This window comes from Ornithorhynchus anatinus, chromosome 10 (assembly GCF_004115215.2).
Source record: "Ornithorhynchus anatinus isolate Pmale09 chromosome 10, mOrnAna1.pri.v4, whole genome shotgun sequence".
In the NCBI taxonomy this organism is placed as follows: domain Eukaryota; kingdom Metazoa; phylum Chordata; class Mammalia; order Monotremata; family Ornithorhynchidae; genus Ornithorhynchus; species Ornithorhynchus anatinus.
The window spans coordinates 58,112,751-58,130,834 of NC_041737.1; the positions used below are offsets into that span (position 1 = coordinate 58,112,751).

At 54.5% G+C, this 18,084-nt stretch overlaps 1 protein-coding gene across 5 annotated transcripts in view; it reads left to right on the top strand.

Annotated features, from left to right (window-relative positions):
- The window catches only part of NCKAP1L (NCK associated protein 1 like), a 33,649-nt gene extending 16,135 nt beyond the window's left edge, over positions 1-17,514 (top strand). For 3 of the 5 annotated variants that reach the window (XM_029073794.1, XM_029073796.2, XM_029073797.2), the window contains exons 21-31: positions 15-233; positions 1,691-1,824; positions 5,895-5,992; positions 6,226-6,319; positions 6,542-6,624; positions 6,819-6,899; positions 8,883-8,976; positions 9,759-9,875; positions 10,591-10,700; positions 12,924-13,013; positions 14,140-14,397. In XM_029073794.1, the coding sequence (XP_028929627.1) occupies positions 15-233; positions 1,691-1,824; positions 5,895-5,992; positions 6,226-6,319; positions 6,542-6,624; positions 6,819-6,899; positions 8,883-8,976; positions 9,759-9,875; positions 10,591-10,700; positions 12,924-13,013; positions 14,140-14,382 (1,363 nt within the window). In that variant the 3' untranslated portion in view covers positions 14,383-14,397. The other 2 variants (XM_029073798.2, XM_029073795.2) reach the window with 2 other exon arrangements.
- Positions 17,515-18,084: the final 570 nt, after the last annotated feature.

The window sequence follows — 18,084 nt, forward strand, 5'->3', positions numbered from 1 at the left end:
GCCTGATTCCGCAGGGCCATCGTGTGGCTGGCCGGCTACAATGCCACCACCCAGGAGATCGCGCGGCCCTCGGAGGTGCTGGCCGGAGTCAAGGCCTACGTGGGCTTCATCCAGTCTCTGGCCCAGTTCCTGGGGGCGGACGCCACCCGGGTCATCCGCAGTGCCCTCCTGCAGCAGACCCAGCCGCTGGACTCGGCCGGCGAGCAGACCATCACCACGCTCTACACCAACTGGTCCGTGCCAGACCTTGGCTGGGGCTGGGGCGGGAGGGGCGAGGCCTGCAGGGCAGGCGTCGGCGACCTGACAAAGCATAACGCTCCAATTTGGGGGTCTCTTAAACTCTCAGGAGGCCCTCGAGACTAATCTGGGACCCTTACAAGGCGAAGCCTCGCTTTCGCAACTGGTCACACACCCAAGGGTTGGCTCTAGGGGCACTGGTCCTTCTGTCCTCTCTCCTCTCCTCTCTTCTCTTTATCCCCCCCACCCCTTCCCCTCTCTTCCCCCTTCATCCTCCTGCTCCTTTCCCCTTCCCACGCCCTCCCCTCGCCTTCGTCCTCAGTCCACCCCAGGCCGGACCTCGGATCGCCCCCAGGACTGGGGATGGGGGCGTCTAAGAAGTGGGAAGTGAGGATGGGGCGATACAGGGCCAGCCAGAGAGAGAAAAGGGGACAAGGTTCCCTACCTCCCCAGCCCACTGGGTGGCGCTCGTGGTCCAGCGTTAGCACAGTGGGAGCCCGATGCTCCGGCGAGGGGCTGAGGTGGGCGGGGCAGCAGGAGACCCCCTGGTAATAATATAATAATAATGATGATGCTGGTATTTGTTAAGCACTTACTATGTGCCGGGCACTGTACTAAGCTCTGGGGTGGACCCAAACAAACCAGGTTGGACACAGCCCCTGTCCCACGTGGGGCTCACAGTCTCAATCCCCATTTTACAAATGAGGTAACAGGCACAGAGAAGTACAGTGATTTGCCCAAGGTCACACAGCAGACAAGTTAGAACCTATGACCTTCTCCCAGGCCGTGCTCCATCCACTCGGCCATGCAGCAGCAGTAAAATGCAGCAAAGCTTCTCGCCAGCCCTCCTGGGTGGGATCCGGGGAAGAAGAGGGGTGGGTGGGGGAAGAGCAGAGTTGGAGGAGCTGGAGCTGGGGCAACAGCCAGGGAACCCGGGGTAGAGAGGGGTTTATTTTATTTATTAATTGTACTTATTGAGCGCTTACTGTGAGCAAAGCACTGTACTAGGCGGGGTTGAGGCAAAGGGGTTGGAAGAGAGGGTCTGGGGCCAGGGAGCCAGGGTAATGTTAATGTTGGTATTTGTTAAGCGCTTACTATGTGCCGAGCACTGTTCTAAGCGCTGGGGTAGACATAGGGGAATCAGGCTGTCCCACGTGGGGCTCACAGTCTTAACCCCCATTTTACAGATGAGGGAACTGAGGCACAGAGAAGTTAAGTGACTTGCCCACAGTCACACAGCTGACAAGTGGCAGAGCTGGGATTCGAACTCATGAGCCCTGACTCCAAAGCCCGTGCTCTTTCCACTGAGCCACGCTGCTTCTCTAAGGGTAGGGGGACCAGGGTTGGGGCCAGAAGATGCCTGTGCATTTGGGCATGCCCAAGGCTCCCCAGTGCCCACCGAGGGCAGGGGGTGGGAAGGGTGGAGAGATAACAGCTCCCTGCCGATTCCCAGGTACCTGGAGAGCTTGCTGAGACAGGCGAGCGGCGGGACCATCATCCTCTCCCCGGCTATTCAGGCCTTCATGAGCATCCCTCCGCGTGAGGGCGAGTCCACCTTCAGCGCCGAGGAGTTCTCCGACGTCTCCGGTGAGACCCCTGTCCCCTCCCTCCCCACTGAGGTGAGAGAGGACCCCAGTTAGAAGACACAATCCCTGCCCTCAAGGAGCTTACGGTCTAAAGGGGGAGATGGTCGCTAAAAGGAATTGCATTCAGGAAGAAGCAACCGAGTTGAAAGATATGTACAGGAGTACTACAGGGTATGTGTGCGGAGTGAAAATCCAAGTTCTTAGTTGATAAGGAAGTGCTGAAGTGATTGGAGGGTGGTCATATGGAGGGGAGATGAGAGTTAATCAGGGAAGACCTCCTGGAGGAGGTGGGATTCCAGAAGAACTTTGAAGATGGGTAGAATGGTGGTCTGCTGGATGAAGCAGTGGGATGGGAGTGACAGATGAAGATGAAGCATGGACAGTTGATGGCCTTTCCTTCTTCCCTGCTTTTTTATGTCTGTCTCCCCGATTGGAGTATAAGTTCCTTGTGGGCAGGGAACGAGTCATTTCATGGTCCTCTACTTCTCAAGCACCAAGTGGCTGTTCAGTAAATGCTACTGCTGCTAGTAGTAGTAAGTAGAAAAGTGTTTGTTAAGAACTGACTGTATGTAGAGCCCTATACTAAGCACTAAGGGAGAATACACATTTGGGAATTAGAATGGTTTCTGTCCTTCTGGGAGCTCACAATCTAAGAGCAGTTACTACTGCTACTATTAGGGAAGCAGCACAGCACTGTGGATAGAGCACAGGCCTGAGAGTCAGAAGGTCATGGATTCTAATCCCAGCTCTGCCACTTGTCTGCTGTGTGACCTTGGGCATGTTACTTCACTTCTCTGTGCCTCAGTTACCTCATCTGTAAAATGAGGTTGGAGACTGTGAGCCCCACGTGGGGCAAGGACCGTGTCCAACCCAATTTGCTTATACCCACCCTAGTGCTTAGTACAGTGCCTAGCACATAGAAAGCACTTAAAACAAATACCATTATTATTATTATTACTAGTACAGCTTACTGCTGCTGTTACTCCTCCTCTTTCCTCTTTCCCTCCATCCCCTTCATATTTCTCCTTTTCATCAATCAATCAATGGTATTTGAGTGCTTACTGTGTGCAGATCACTCTACTAAGTGCTTGGGAGAGCTCAGTAGAATTGTAGGCACGTTCCTGCCCCCAAGAAACATGAAGTCTAGAAGGGGAGCCAGACATTAAAAGAAATTATTGATATGCATTCCTTCATTCAACTGTATTTATTGAGTGCTTACTGTGTGCAGAGCACTGTACTAAGCGCTTGGGGGAGTACAATACAACAAAAAACAGACATTTCCTGCCCACAATGAGCTTACAGTCTAGTGGGGGGAGACATGTTAATATAAATATATAAATTACAGATATGTACATAAGTGCTATGGGACTGGGAGGAGGGTGAACAAAAAGAGCAAGTTAGAGTGATGCAGAAGGGAGTGGGAGAAGAGGAAAGGGGAGCTTAATCAGGGAAGGCCTCTTGGAGGAGATGTGCCCTCACTAAGGCTTTGAAGAGGGGAGAGTAATTGTCGGATTTCAGGAGGGAGGGTGTTCCAGGCCGCAGGTAGGACATGGATGAGGGGTCGGCAGTGAGATAGACGAGATCGAGGCACAGTGAGAAGGTTAGCATTAGAGGAGTAAAGCGTGTGGGCCAAGTTGTAGTAGGGGAGTAGTAAGGTGAGGTAAGAGGGGGCAAGGTGCTTGAGTGCTTTAAAGCCAATGTTGAGAAGTTTTTGTTTGATGTGGAAGTGGATGGGCAACCACTGGAGTTTCTTGAGGAGCAGAGAAATGTGGCCTGAGCGTTTTTGTAAAAAAAAAAATGATCTGGGCAGCAGAGTGAAGTATGCAGCACGGCCTAGTGGCAAGAACACAGGCTTGGGAGTCAGAGGATGTGGATTCTAATCCTAGCTCTGCCTCTAATCTGCTGTGTGACCTTGGGCAAGTCACTTCCCTTTTCTGGGTCTCAGTTACCTCCTCTGTAAAATGGGGTTTAAAACTGTTAGCCCCATGTGAGACAGGGACTGTGTCCAACCTGATTACCTTGAATCTATCCCAGTGCTTATGACAGTGCTTGGCACATAGTAAGCACTTAATAAATATTATTATTATTATTATTATTGTTATTATTGTTAATAAGTAAGGACTGGAGTGGGGAGAGACAGGAGAATGGGAGATCAGCAAGGAGCCTGATGCAGGAATCTAGCCGGAATAGGATGAGTGATGGGGGCTGAGGATGGGGTGAAAATCCAGGGTTTAAAGGGTACAGATCCAAGTGCATAGGTGATGCAGAAGGGAGAGGGTGTAGGGAAAATGAGGGCTAAGTCAGGGAAGGCCTCTTGGAGGAGATGTCTTCTTAGGAGGGCTTTGAGGGTGAGGAAGGTAGTGAACTGTTAAATATTAAGGGGAATGGAGTTCCAGGCTAGAGGGAGAACCTGGGCAAGAGCTAGTGGTGAGAGACAAGTTTGAGTTACAGTGAGTAGGCTGAAGTTAGAGGAGCGAAGTGTGTGGGCTGGGTTGTAGTAGGAGATCAGCAAAGTAAGTAAGGTAGGAGGGGGAGAACTGATTAAGTGCTTTAAAACCCGTGGGAAGCAGTTTATGCTTGATGCAGAGGTGGGTGGGCAACCACTGGAGGTTCTTGAGGAGAGCAGAGACATAGACTGAATTTTTTTTTAGGAAAATGATCTGGGCAGCAGAGTGAAGTAAGGACTGAAGTGGCGAGAGTCGGGATGCAGGGAGGTCAGCAAGGTGACTGATACAGTAGTTAAGGTGGGATATAACAAATACTTGGCTCAGCGTGGTAACAGTTTGGATGGAGAGGAGAGGGTGGATTTTAGAGATGTTGTGAAGGTAAAACTGACAGGATTTGGTGACAGACTGAATAGGTGGGTTGAATGAGTGAGATGACTTGATAATGCCAGGGTTATGGGCTTGTGAGACAGGGAGGCTGGTGGTGTTGTCTAGAGTGACGGGAAAGACAGCGGAAGGACAAGGTTTGGGTGGAAAGATGAGCAATTCTATTTCGGACATGTTAAGTGTGAAGTGTTGTCAGGGCATCCAAGTAGAGATGTCCTGAAGGCAGGAGGAAATATGAGACTGCAAAGGAGAGAGGTCTGGGCTGGAGAGAGAGTTTGGGGAATCATTCACAAAGAGGTGGTAGTTGAAGCTATGGGAGCATCAAGATACACAGAACTGAGCCTTGAGGGACTCCCAGAGTTAGAGGGTGGGAGTCAGAGGAGCCTGTGAAAAAGACTGAGAAGGAGTGGCCAGAGAGATAGAAGGAGAACCAGGAGAGGACAGTGTAAATGAAGTCAGGGTTAGATCTTATTTCCGGGAGAAAGGAGTGGTCTGCAGTGATCAAGGCAGCTGAGAAGTTGAGGAGGATTGGGATAGAGTAGAGGCCATTGGATTTGGCAAGTAGGAGGTCATTGGTGAATTTAGCCTGAAAGAATGACTTTCTGACCACCGGGCGGGGAGGTCTATGGCTGTCTCCTCCCCTCTGAGTGTCTACCCCTACAAGGGCACTTCCCCTACCTTAGCTGTGTTTGGGGTGTCCTGCTCAGAGGCAGGGGGGTGGATGTGATGTCCTCCAAGACTCAGGAGGGAGTACTGGGGTGAGGGGGTAAGGACAGGCAGCAGGCTGGTCCCAACCCCCATCCCCTGAACCTAGTGGTGAGTTCCAAAGCCGGTTTTGATTGGAGGGAAGGAGGGGTGTGTTGACCTTTTCCAAGCTCAGGGATATTGAGGACCTTAGGGCCTGGACAGAGTCTTGGGTGTCCAACCCCAGGGAGTCAGAGGGGAGGTCAAGAGGCCTCAGGAAGGCTGAGGAACTCCAGGGAGACTGTATGGCCCAAAGGAAGCTGAGAGGAGGCCAGGAAGCCAAGAGGAGGCTGAGGGGCCAAAGAGAGCTTGACAACCCCCAGAAAGGCTGAGGGGAGGCTAAGGATCTCTGGCTCCAGCCAGGTAGGCAGTACAAGGGTGACCCAGCCAGGGGTCCCAGCACCTGCCCAGCTTCCCTTCAAGCACACGAGGAGAAGGCACCTGTCCCTTCTCTCCCTCCCCCTTTGCCTCTTCCACACCATTCACTCACCCCCAGAGATGCGGGCCCTGGCTGAGCTCCTGGGTCCCTATGGCATGAAGTTCCTCAGTGAAAACCTGATGTGGCACGTCACCTCACAGATCGTGGAGCTGAAGGTACCGGGCCTGGGGCTGGGGAGCCAGGGCAGGGGTGGGGGTGAAAGAGGCTGGGACTACCGTGAGCCCCAGATGGGGAGGAAGCAGGGCAGGAGGAGGTGGGATAAGGTTGGCAGAGAGTAGGGAAGGGGGGTGGAGGGTCCTGGGGAGGGAAGGGGGCAGGGAAGCAGACCCCAGACACAAACTCAGTCCCCTGTGATTCCTGGTGGGTCCCTCTGCGGTCCCCGCTGCAGAAGTTGGTGGTGGAGAACATGGATGTGCTCGTCCAGATCCGGTCCAACTTCAGCAAGCCAGAGCTGATGTCCTCTCTGCTGCCCCGCCTCAATGGTCAGCTGCCCTGCTTCCTGGGGTCCTGGGGGCCTTGGGGATGGGGGTAGGGTGGTCTAGAAGCCCCGAGCCCCATGGCTGGAGATGACCTGGCAGTGAGGAATCAGGGTGGCAGAGGACTCGAGCTGGACTAGAGTTGGGGGTGGGGAAGGGTCCTGGGGAGGGGCTGTGTGAAGGGATCCCTGCTCTCACACAGAGCCCCCCTCCTCTGCTTCTCCACAGCGGCAGAGAACGTGCTGAAACGTATGACCATCATCGGAGTCATCCTCACCTTCCGCTCCATGGCCCAGGAGGGGTTGCGGGAGGCGAGTGGGGCCGGAGGGGCAGTGGGAGGTGGATGTCAGGGAATGTCAGAGCAGGGTCTGGGGCCATTGGAGGAGAGGGGGAGGGGCCAGGAAGAGGGTTAGGAGCTGGGTGCCACTGAAAAGAAGTTGAAGGGTAGGGGGAGGCCCCTCCCTGGCCCCCCAGGATCCTGATGGCTCTGGGCTCTTGATTCCAGGTGTTTTCATCTCATTGCCCCTTCCTCATGGGCCCCATTGAGTGTCTGAAGGAGTTTGTCACCCCAGACACCGACATCAAGGTAAGGAGCTGGTGGGCGGATGGGTGGGGGGGGGTGTTGAGGGGAGGGGGCCCTGGGGGGAGGAGGGCTGGGGGATTTCTATGAATTTTTATGAGAAATGAGTAATATGCACATTTGATCCAATCAGTATGCAAATAGGCCCCCCTCCCCTCCCTGCTGTTTTTTGAGGCAAGAGCTCTGGCACTTTTTGGTTTTAGAATAGAACTGCCTCCTCCTCCTCCCTGCCCCCTTCTTCCCCCTTATCTCCCCCACCTTCCTTCCCTTTCCCTCCCTCTTCTCTCCACCTCCTCCAGCTCCTACCCCTACCACCCGCCCTCTTCTGAACTCTTCATCAGCCTCTGGCAGCGATCTGATGGTCATTCAGCTGGTTATCCTCCTCCCCCTGGCCAGGCAAACAGGCCAGGCTCTCTTCTCACCCCTTCCGCCCCCTCTCCCATCTTTCTCTTTTTTTTCCTCTGTGGTATTTGCTAAATGCTTACTCTGTGAGGTAGATACAAGTTAATCAGGTTGGACACAGTCCCTGTCCCACAGAGGACTCATAGTCTTAATCCCCATTTTACAGACAAGTGAAATGACTTGCCCAAGGTCACACAGCAGACAAGTGGCAGAACCGGGATTAGAACTCAGCTCCTTCTGACTTCCAGGCTCATGCTGTATCTGGGATGGTTCTTGTGTCTCCCTGCCTTGACCCAGACCCTTCCCCTCTTCTTCTCCCCCATCTTGACCCTGCCCTCTCTCAGACTCTGCCATTCTGCTCCCCCCTCCACTCTCCTGCCCATCCCGATGCTCACCCCGTCCCTCACTGTCTCCTCTGCTGTTCTCTGTCCACTCCACCCGCTGCCCCCCTCCACTGCTCTACACCACCTCCATGGGTTCTGCCCTTCATCAGAGCTCCTGGCATTTCCCAGTCAAGTCTCTAGGGTCCCCCAGAGTCCCTGGAGCAGGTGGGAGGGCTGGGGAGAAACCCAGGCCTGGCCTGTCGAGGCAGATGGCAAGATAATTTGGAACCCCAGAGACCCCAGAGATCCTGGGAACCCAGTGTCTGAAGGAACTTTGCTCAGGGCAGGTGTTCTTGGGCCTGGGCTAGGCCAGAGCAGGAGAGTCAGAGGACTCAAATTACAACAAGAGGGATTTGGATTGGATTTCTGGGTGAGGAGGGACACAGGGTGACCTCCAGGTGGGGGAATTGCCCGTGGGGAAGAGGGAAACCCTTCAGCCTGGCCAGGGTGGAGGCCACGCATGCCTGCCAACAGTGGGACGCTGCCAGGGTTGACTTGTTGGGTCAGCTGGTGCGAAGGGGCAGGACCCAGTGCCAGTGGGGCAGAACCCAGCAGGGAACCTGAGGTTATGGCAGGAGTGGCACCGGCGTTAGCTGAAGGAGGGAGTGCCCCCAGATTGGTTTGCCCCTGGTGGCTCTCACCACCTGTCTCTGAGCCTTGCTGAGCAGCTAGGGGAACCGGGGGAGCCGAGGCTCGGGGAGCATGGGCCAAGGGAGCGGGGACCGAGGGAGCAGGGGCAATCAGCTAAGGCTGGAGCAGGAGGCATGTGCTCCCCTTACGCCGTTCAGCCTGCCCTGCACCCTCTCCACGCTCCTAGCCACACACTTGTCTGGCAGATTTCTCCATCCACTCTGTCCCTCCTGTCAACTCCCACAATCTCTGACTAGAGGTGTTGTCCTTACTCACCCCGTGATCTGCCCTCTTCTCTCCGGCCTGCCTCCACCTCCGTTCGGAGATCTGGCCCATTCTCTGTGGCCTTCCTGCTTATTCTCTCCAGCCTGACTCCACTCCCCCGCACCAGGATCTGGCCTACTGTCTTCCACCTGCTTTTACTCCCCCACCCCGGGATATGGCCTATTGTGTCCCCCCCCACCTCCTTCACTCCCCCATCCCAGGAGCCGGTCTATTGTCCCCCATCTGCCTCCACCCCCGGACCGGAGGATCTGACCTTCTCTTCCCCAGCCTGGACTTCTCCTCTCCCCAGGTGACCCTGAGCATCTTCGAGCTGGCGGCAGCGGCGGGTGTGGGCTGCGACATTGACCCAGCCCTGGTGGCCGCCATAGCCAACCTGAAGGCAGGTGAGATCTGAATCCGGATAGGCAGAACCGGGTGGGATGTGGGGAGGCAGGTGAGATTGAGATCCCAGGCCAGATGGGCAGAACTTGGCTGAGGGTGGCATGGCATGACAGTAGAGGGCTGGCAGCTTGGGGTCTGAAGTCCTACAAGCAAGGACAAACCCTCATCCCCCCGCCCCTCCCAACTCCCACAAGCCTGGCCATCTTGTGAGTCCATATACACTCCCAGGAGCATGCAAAAATACACTTTCTTTCTATCTCTAGCTCTATTTTATGGTATTTAAGAACTTACTATGTGTTGGGCACTGTACTAAACGCTGGGATAGATACAAGCTAATTAGGTTGGACACAGCCCACGACCTACATGAAGCTCACAGTCTTAATCCCCATTTTACTGATGAGGTAACTGAGGCACAGCGAAATTAAGTGGCTACATACTTAACACTTGTCCAAGGTTACACAGCAGACAAGTGACAGCTGGGATTAGAACGCACATTCTGCTGACTCCCAAGCCCGTGCTGTATTCACTAGGCCATGTTGCTTCTCTACCTCTAGCTCTACCTTTCTCTCCCAGCCCTTTCCAGGTAAATTCTGTCAGCTAACACTCCCGCTTCACTCATCCCACCTCTCTGACTAGGCCTCCCCCCCCCACCTCCCACCCCTGCTTCGATTCAAGCAGTTTCACCCCTCACCCCTGGGACCCATTCTCTCCCAAACTCAGTCCCAGCTCGGGCCCCATCCCCATCTTGCTGGACCTCCCCCCTTTCTCTGCCCTCACTCCCCAGATGGCTCCTCCCCCGAGGAAGAGTACAAAGTGGCCTGCCTCCTTCTCATCTTCATCGCAGTCTCCATCCCATTCCTGGCAACCGACCCCTCCTCCTTCTTCAACATCGAAACTGACGGTGAGAGTCGGGGTTGAGGGCCTTGGGAGGGGGGGTGTCCAGGAGTGAGTTTGAGGAGCTTGAGGGCCTGGAGTTAGCTGGGGTGGGGGTCCCTGGAAACCCGAGTCACTCCCAGCTGCTTCTCTGCTCTCCTTTGCTGTTGGAAAACTGGAGTTGGGTCTGTAAACACAATCCCAAACTTGCTGGGGCTAAGGACTCGAGTAGAAATTTGTTCATTTGAAACTCACATACAAGAAAACCAGGGTCTGCCCCAGGGCTCAGAAATCCAACCAGTCTCCCAAGATGCCCCTCTCCCCCTCCAATGTCCTCAACCCCTGCCCCTCTTCTCTTTAAATTGTATTCTCCCAAGCGCTTTAGTACATAGTACTCTGCACATAGTAAGCGCTCAATAAATATTATGTCCCCAGGCCCAGTCCCTTCCCCCCTCCCCTTCCAATGTCCCCACTTCCAGACCCTGGAACTCCTCCTCCAATGTCTCCAGCCCTACCACTCCCTCCCTCCAATGTTCCTAGTTCCAGCCTCTGCCCCTCTCCCCTTCAGTGTCCCTAGAACCCCCACCACACCCTCAGTGTTTTCTGCTCCTTCCTTCTGGCCCCTGAGCCCTGGTTGTCTGGCCAGCACAGTCTGGGAAACCCCCCTGGTTGGGCTCGGCTGGGGCATGCCCAGCCTTGTGAGCAGAGCCCGCCATGGTCTCCCCCGGTCCCTGTCCACTCAGGCTTCAGCAACAACATCCACTGCCTGACCAAGGCCATCATCCAGGTGGCTGCCGCCCTCTTCACTCTCCACAACAAGAATATCGAGACCCACCTCAAGGAGTTCCTGGTGGTGAGTGTGCCCCTTTGGGGAGCCAGTGTGTGTGCTAGGGGGTGTCAGTAGGGTATCCTCCTGCCCGGGTGTCCACCCTCTAGATTGTAAGCTCTTTATGGGCAGGGGATGTGTCTGTCATATTGTTACATTGTACTATCCCAAGTGCTTAGTTCAGTGCTCTATGCACAATAAGTGCGCAAAAAATATGATCGACTGACTCAACAGGAGCTCCTGGGCATCTGGGCACAGGGGGATGGACAGGCTGGTGGTCTCAGGCTCTCAGCTCTGACTTCTCTCCCTCTGGGCTGGCAACCTTAATCAGTAAATCAATTGTACTGATTGCACGCCTACTGTGTGCAAAGCATTGGGCTAAGCCCTGCTTGTTCCTCAAGATGGCCACAGCCCACTCAACTTAGATCAAAGCAGCACGGGAAGAGCTTCCTGGTTGTCAATCAGTTAGTCAACTTTCAGGAATCTTGAAATGGGGCTCAGTCAGGCAATTGTATTGAGCACTTACTGTATGAAGAGCACTGTACTAAGCACTTGGGAGAGTGCAAGCAGCATGTCTTAGTGGATAGAGCACGAGTCTGGGAGTCAGAAGGTCATGGGTTCTAATCCCACTTTAGTCATTTGTCTGCTGGGTGACCTTGGGCAAGTCACTTCACTTCTCTGTGCCTCAGTTCCCTCATCTTGAAAATGGATTTTAATATTGTCAGCCCTATGGGGGACCACTGTTATTGTTATTACACTATAACAATATAACAGAAACATTCTCTGCCCACAAAGAGTATACAGTCTAGAGAGGGGGAGACAGACATTAATATAAAATGAATTACAAATATATGCTTAAGTACTTATGTAATAAATAAATAACAGATATGTACATAAGTACTTGTATACATATGTACATATGTGCTGTGGGGCTGGGAGAGGAGAAGAATAAAGAATATAGGCCATGCCGCTTCTCCTTTCTTTTCTTTTTTACTACCTGGTCCAGCCCCATTCCTGGCTCATGCTCCCCTTTTCTTCTGCATCACCTCCTCGGTATCTTCCAAGGTGTCCCCTCTTCTCACCCAGTCCTGATCTACAGAGACCCCCGGAGTCAAGGTCCAATCCCACCAGCACAGCACTGTCTCCTCAGCTTCTGTGCTTGGCCATCTACACCCCCATGGGATCCTGATGAGTTTGAATCCAGTTCCCCAGCTGGGTGGGTGTCTATGCTAGCTTCTGGTTTTGAATCTGGGTAGCAGTGGGGCCTAATGTAAAGAGCACTGGCCTGGGAGTCAGAGGTCCTGGGCTCTAATCCTGGCTCTGCCATTTACCTGCTGTGTGACCTTGGGCAAGTCACTTAACTTCACAATTTCCTGATATGTAAAATGGGGATTCAGTATCTGTTTTCCCTCCAACATAAACTGTGAGCCGCATGTGGGACAGGTGCATGTCCAACCTTATTATTTGGTATCTACTCCAGCAGTTAGCACAGTGTAATATCACTGATGGATTACTCCCCTACACACACACACACACACACACACACACACACAAAAAATAGCTTTCAAGCCCAGGCCTCCAGAGGTTCCTAAGACCAGGTCCCTCCAAGGTGTGGCCCAGACAGACATCCCCAAGCTGCATCGTACAGGTGAGGCAGCTGGCAAGAGTCCAAAACTGGGTGATAGGAGGGAGAGACATTCCAAAAGAGGGCCAGAAAACAACTCAGAGGTGGAGGAGATTGTTAGGGGGAGGTGGAGATAGAGGTATAGAGAAATGGAGTGAGAGGCAGAGATGGAGAGAGGCAGAGCAAGAGACTGAGGTGGGGAGGTGAAGACCCACAGATGTGGAGGGCAGAGCAAGAGACATTGTGGGGAAGAGTGAGAGACAGATGGAGAGAAGCAGAGAAAGAGAGTCAGAAGAAGGGCAGAGATGGAGCAAGAAAGACAGAGACAGAGATCGAGGCAGAAAAGAGATGGGAAATTAAGGGAGAGACCAAAATGGAGAGATTGACAGAAATAACGTGAGCTCCATATGGGACAGAGACTGTGTCCAACCTGATTATCTTGTATCCACCTCAGGGCTTAGTACAGTGCTTGACACATAATGAGTGCTTAACAAATATCACAATTGTTACTATTATTACTGTTACGCTAGCCATTGGATTTGAATCCAGGTCCTCGGCCGGGTGGGTGTCTACACTAGCCTCTGGATTTGAATCCGGATCTCTCCCTCCTTGCTCCTTCCCCCTAGGTGGCGTCCATCAGCCTCCTGCAGCTGGGCCAGGAGACGGACAAGCTGAAATCGAGGAACCGAGAGTCCATCTCCCTGCTCATGCGCCTGGTCAGTGTTTGCTGGCATGGGGAGGATCCTGGATGGATGGCATGGCCTGATCATAGGGAGGCGTGGCTTAGGGCCGGGGCCAAGCTCATTTTAATTCATTCAATCGTGTGTGCAGAGCACTGTACTGAGCACTTGGAAAGTACAATTTAGCAACAAATGGAGACAATCCCTTACCACAGTTCAGCAACAAATGGAGACAATCCCTCCCCACAACGGGCTAACACCCTTTGGGCCCCTCCCCTCCCCGAGGGCCCTCGGGGACAACAGGGACCACAGGGCAGACACTACCTGGGCTACATCCTTACTCTCGGCCCTGGTTGGCAGTCCCGCCTTCCGGGACGGGGACGATGGGGCAGCTCTCAGGGCAGAAGTGACCGGGGACCCAATCCAGGGAGGAGGCAATCAGTCAGTCAATCATATTTATTGAACGCTTACTTTGTGCAGAGCACAGTGCTAAGCTCTTGGGAGAGTGCACTATAACAGAGTTGGTAGCCACGCTCCCTGCCCACAGTGAGCTTACAGTCTAGAGTCGCCCCCAGTCCAGGCCCCTTCCCCATCTCGGTCTCCCCTGCAGAAGGCCCAGTTTGGGAGTGAAGAGGGAGATCCCCTTCGGGGGGCAGGGGGCCCCCTCTTCCTGCTGACCTTGACTGGCTGGTCTGCACCCCGCTGGACCTCCTTGGTCCCCTGAAGGACGAAGCCAGAGAGGGGTAGGGGCCGGGGTTCGGGGGGCTTAGGGCCAGGGAGGGCGTGGGGTCAGGGGGTACGGGGTCAGAGGGCCAGGGGGCCATGGGAGGTGGAGCGGATCGCAGACCTGCAGATTTTATATTCTCTGGCTACTTCGCGGGCTGCTGCAAACCAATTTAAATGCAAATGTATCCACGGAGAAAGAAGCCGCAAAAGAGGGCGGCCGAGACTGGAGGCTCGCATCCAGGAAGCGGTTCCGTCTGCCTGAGATCGGAGCTCTCCCTCCCGCACCCTGGTCGGGGGTGCCAAGCCCGGGCTTTGCCTCTGAGCTCTTGTGCCAGTCTGGCCCAGCTCCCACACAGGGGGGCTACGGAGGTTGGTAAAAGAGGGAGCTCCCTCCCACCACATACATCCGCAGAGCCCCTGGCTCTCTCCTCTCCAGCTCGGGGTCACCTTTCTACTGCATCTTAGGACCAGACCCCATGCTGAGGACATCCGGGCCATCCCCCTGACTCGAGACAGATCCATTCCCCAGACTACAAAGATTGTCCAGTTGAAAGGGGTGAGGCGGGGGAGCGATGGAGAGGGGAGAGATACCTCTCTTGGGCCGAGAGATCTTTGTCTTCTTGTTCATTCGTTTTCCTGCCTGCCAATACCCCATTGGGAAGTTCTTCCTGTTGTCTGACTTACATCCCTTCTCCTGTTGTTTCAGGTCTTTTTCCTCTTGTTCTAGCCCCAGTCTATTCCCCCCACCCCCCGTCCCCCACCTCGCAGGGGAAGGCGTGTGTGTGTGTGTGTGTGGCGGGGGGTGGCACGGAGGCAGGGGAATGGCAAGATGACCACTGCGACCCCTGGCCAATAAAAAAAAAAACACCAAAGGAGTTGGGTGTTTCCTCTTGGGGGGTCCTCAGGGAGCTGGGTGATGGCAGGACTGGGACAGACTGTGGTTTTTATAATAATAGTATTTGTTAAGTGCTTACTATATGCCAAGAATTGTTCTAAGCGCTGGGATAAAAACAAGGTAATCAGGTTGTCTCATTTGGGGCTCACAGTCAATCCCCATTTTACAGATGAGGTAACTGAGGTACAGAGAAGTTAAGTGGAGTGCCCAAGGTCACACAGCAAGCTAATGGCAGAGGAGGATTAGAACCCATGTCCTCTGACTCCCAAGCCCGTGCTCTTTCCATTAACCACGCTGTTGGTTTTTCTCCAAGCCCCTGTCTACATCCCCCTACCCTCGCGGTTCCGGGGGCGTAGACCTCTCCGGGACAGTTGATCCACCGCACCCGTCCTGGAGGCAGGGTGGGGGGGAAGGGGGGCTGCGGAGATGGCTGCAGCACTCCGGCTGCTAATTGGACTAATTAATCACATCCCGGGCTTCCCGCAGCCTCTCCGGAGGGTTCCCAAGCGACTCGGCACAAGGCAGCAGTGGGGGCGGGTGGTGGGCTAAGCCCCCTCAGCTGCCCATCAGAGCCAGGGGGCAGGGTTTGGGGGCTTGGGTCCGCGGGGGCTGGGGGGTTGTAGGCTTTTCTGGCCTACAAGCCCTCCTCAGCCTCGACCTCCCTCCCTGCATCTTCCTCCAGCCCACCGGAGAACCCGCTCCCTCCGAAGACTCTTGGGCCTGGAAGTAAAGCAGGGCGATCACCTCATCCATCCCTCTGGCTGGGTGCAGAGCTTTTCCTCATTCATTCATTCATTCAATCGTATTTATGAGTGCTTACTGTGTGCAAAGCACTGTACTAAGCGCTTGGGAGGGTATAATATAACAACAGACACATTCCTGCCTGCAACAAGCTCACAGGTCCACCAAACGAGACCCTTTCCTAGATTTCCAGAGACTTCCTAACCCCTCCCAGGTCCCACGTCTCTTCTTCTATCTAGTTCTCCTCTTCAGCTCTTTGTCCAACCTCCATCCCTCCTACTGCAATTTAGACCCATTGCTAGAGGAAGGCGGTGCTCTCTTAGTGATGTACGATCCCAAAACTCCACCCTACCTCTACCCTCTCTTCTCCAAATATTTCATCCTCTCTGGATCTGTGGTCCTCTCCTCAAGAACCCAATGCCCGTATAAGTTTGGTGGGGGAGAAGGGGAGGACACTGAAACACAGAGAGGGTTGAGCATTGTTGAGGTAACACAGGATCAGAAGTCTCCTCAGCATCTTTATGTAACCAATGGTATTTACTAAATGCCTGCTGGGTCCTGAATAATGCCAGAAGCTCCTGGGAAAGTACAGTAGTTGGACGATATGAACCCTGCCCTCAAGGAGTTTACAGCCTAGCAGAGGAGACAGACATAGATATTAACAGAAGTTTCCCCCACCCCACCCCATCCCCTTGCTCAGCCTCAACTTCCTTCAACCTCCTGCACTCCCCTGCCCTCAGACTAACCTCTGTGCCTGGTCATTGCATTCCTCCCCCTGCTTCCAGGCAGGAAGGCACCAGCTGGACCCTGGTGCCAAGCATGTTTCTGGGGTGGGCCTGGCCAGTCAGTCTCTCACCTGATCTCCAGTCTGTACCATGTCCAGGCTCACCCTTCCAGTTCTTGGTCCATCCCTCCCCAGCCTCACTTGTCTGCTCCCTGTCTTCCCTTGTCCAGCCTCACCCTCCCAGTCCCTGATTTATTCCTCCCCCAGCCTCAATGGCTCAGCGTCCCTCCTTCAGCCTCACTCACCCAGCACCAGGTCTGTCCCTCCCCCAGTCCCCAGTCCCCATTTGTCTCTCGTTGGACTCACCTTCCTGATCCCTGGTCCATCCCTCCCCCAGCCTCACTTGACCAGGCCCTGGTCTGTCCCTTGCCCAGTCCTCAGTCCGTTTCTCACCTGGTCCCCGGTCTGTCCCTCTCTCAGCCTCACCTGCCCTGTCCCCAGGCTGTCCCTTCCCAAACCTTACCCACCCAATCCTCAATTGAACCTTCTTCCAGTCTGTGACTGTCCCTGCCCAACCTCACCGGCCTGGTCCCCAGCCTGTCTCTCACCCAGCCTCACCCCCCTGGTCGCCGGTCTGTCCCTCACCCAGACTCACCCAACTGTCCCCTGGCTGTCTCTCATAGGTGGTGGAAGAATCCCCATTCCTCACCCTGGACATGCTGGAGTCCTGCTTCCCCTACGTCCTGCTGCGCAATGCCTACCGAGAGGTCTCCCGGGTCTACCAACTGAGCCGTGTGCCTGCTGCCCACTGAGAGGCCCATGGTGCCCATGTCTGCCTGGGGCCCTGCCGAAGGCCAGGAGCCCCCTCCTCCCTCCTCCTCCTCCTCCTCTATCCTCCCCAGTCTCCTGCTGTGCCCCCACTGTGCCCCTGCTGCTGGGGCCAGGAGAGACAGCCAGGCTTTTCCCCGGGCATGACCTGACAGCCCGGGGAGGAGCCGGGGAAGAGGGGGCCGAGGGGGCTGGAGGACCAGTTGGACCAAGATTACATTTTGGGTCACGGGGGCTAAAAAGAGGGCTGGGATTTTAGCCATGGGACTGGGGGTTGGACTGGGGAGGAAAAGATTTCAAAAAGCGACAGGCTGGAAAGCTGACATCTTTCCAGACCTGATTGTAAATGCTCTGGTCTCATCAGAGGCCCAGAATGGGTAAGTCTTGGGAGTCCCACTCAGAAAACTGTAGGGGTCTCTCCCTTTGCCCCTGTTCTGGAAGGCTGGGAGCGTCAGGGGGAGAGGAGATGGGGGTGGGAACCACTTAGAAAGCAGGCTAGGAAAGAAAGGAAGGGGGATTATGGGGATGCCAGGTGCCCAAATAGCAAAGTTGGCATTAAAGGAATATCACCTTGTTATATTATTATATTGTATTCTCCCAAACTCTTAGTACAATGCTCTGCACACAATAAGCACTCAATAAATACGTTGATTGACTGATTGATAACCTGCATTCCTGGACTTGGTCTGAGGTTCTTCGGCATCACGTCCTTCCTGAGTCCATAGCTCAGCACTCTGTGTCACGGACCGGTGGCACTGGCCCCTCCCCGCTCACCCACCCACGCTTCCCCACAATTCCAGAGAGGAGATGTGGCCACTGCCATCATCAATCATCATGTTGTAGCCTCGCTGGTGGAGCCCTGTCTCCCCGGGGTGGGGGTGGGATCTCAGGGGGGGCCCTCCTCACCCTCCCAGCCAGCTCCCTGAGCTATATGCAAGCTTGAGGCTGCAGTCTCAGAGCCCCAGCCTGTGAGTCCTGCCAGCAGATGAGCCCTTGGGTCATGTCGTCCAGGGTCCTGCCCTTATGGGACTCTGATCCTGCCACAGAGTTGGGGGAAGGAAGCCCCGAGGGGTGGAGTAGTTCCTGGAGAGTGAGTCACACAGAAAAGTCATCCCATCTCCTTTCTCTATCGGGAAGTTCTCCTTTAGATCATACCCCAGTACCTCCTGCTTTGCTTCACTCCATTCTACTGT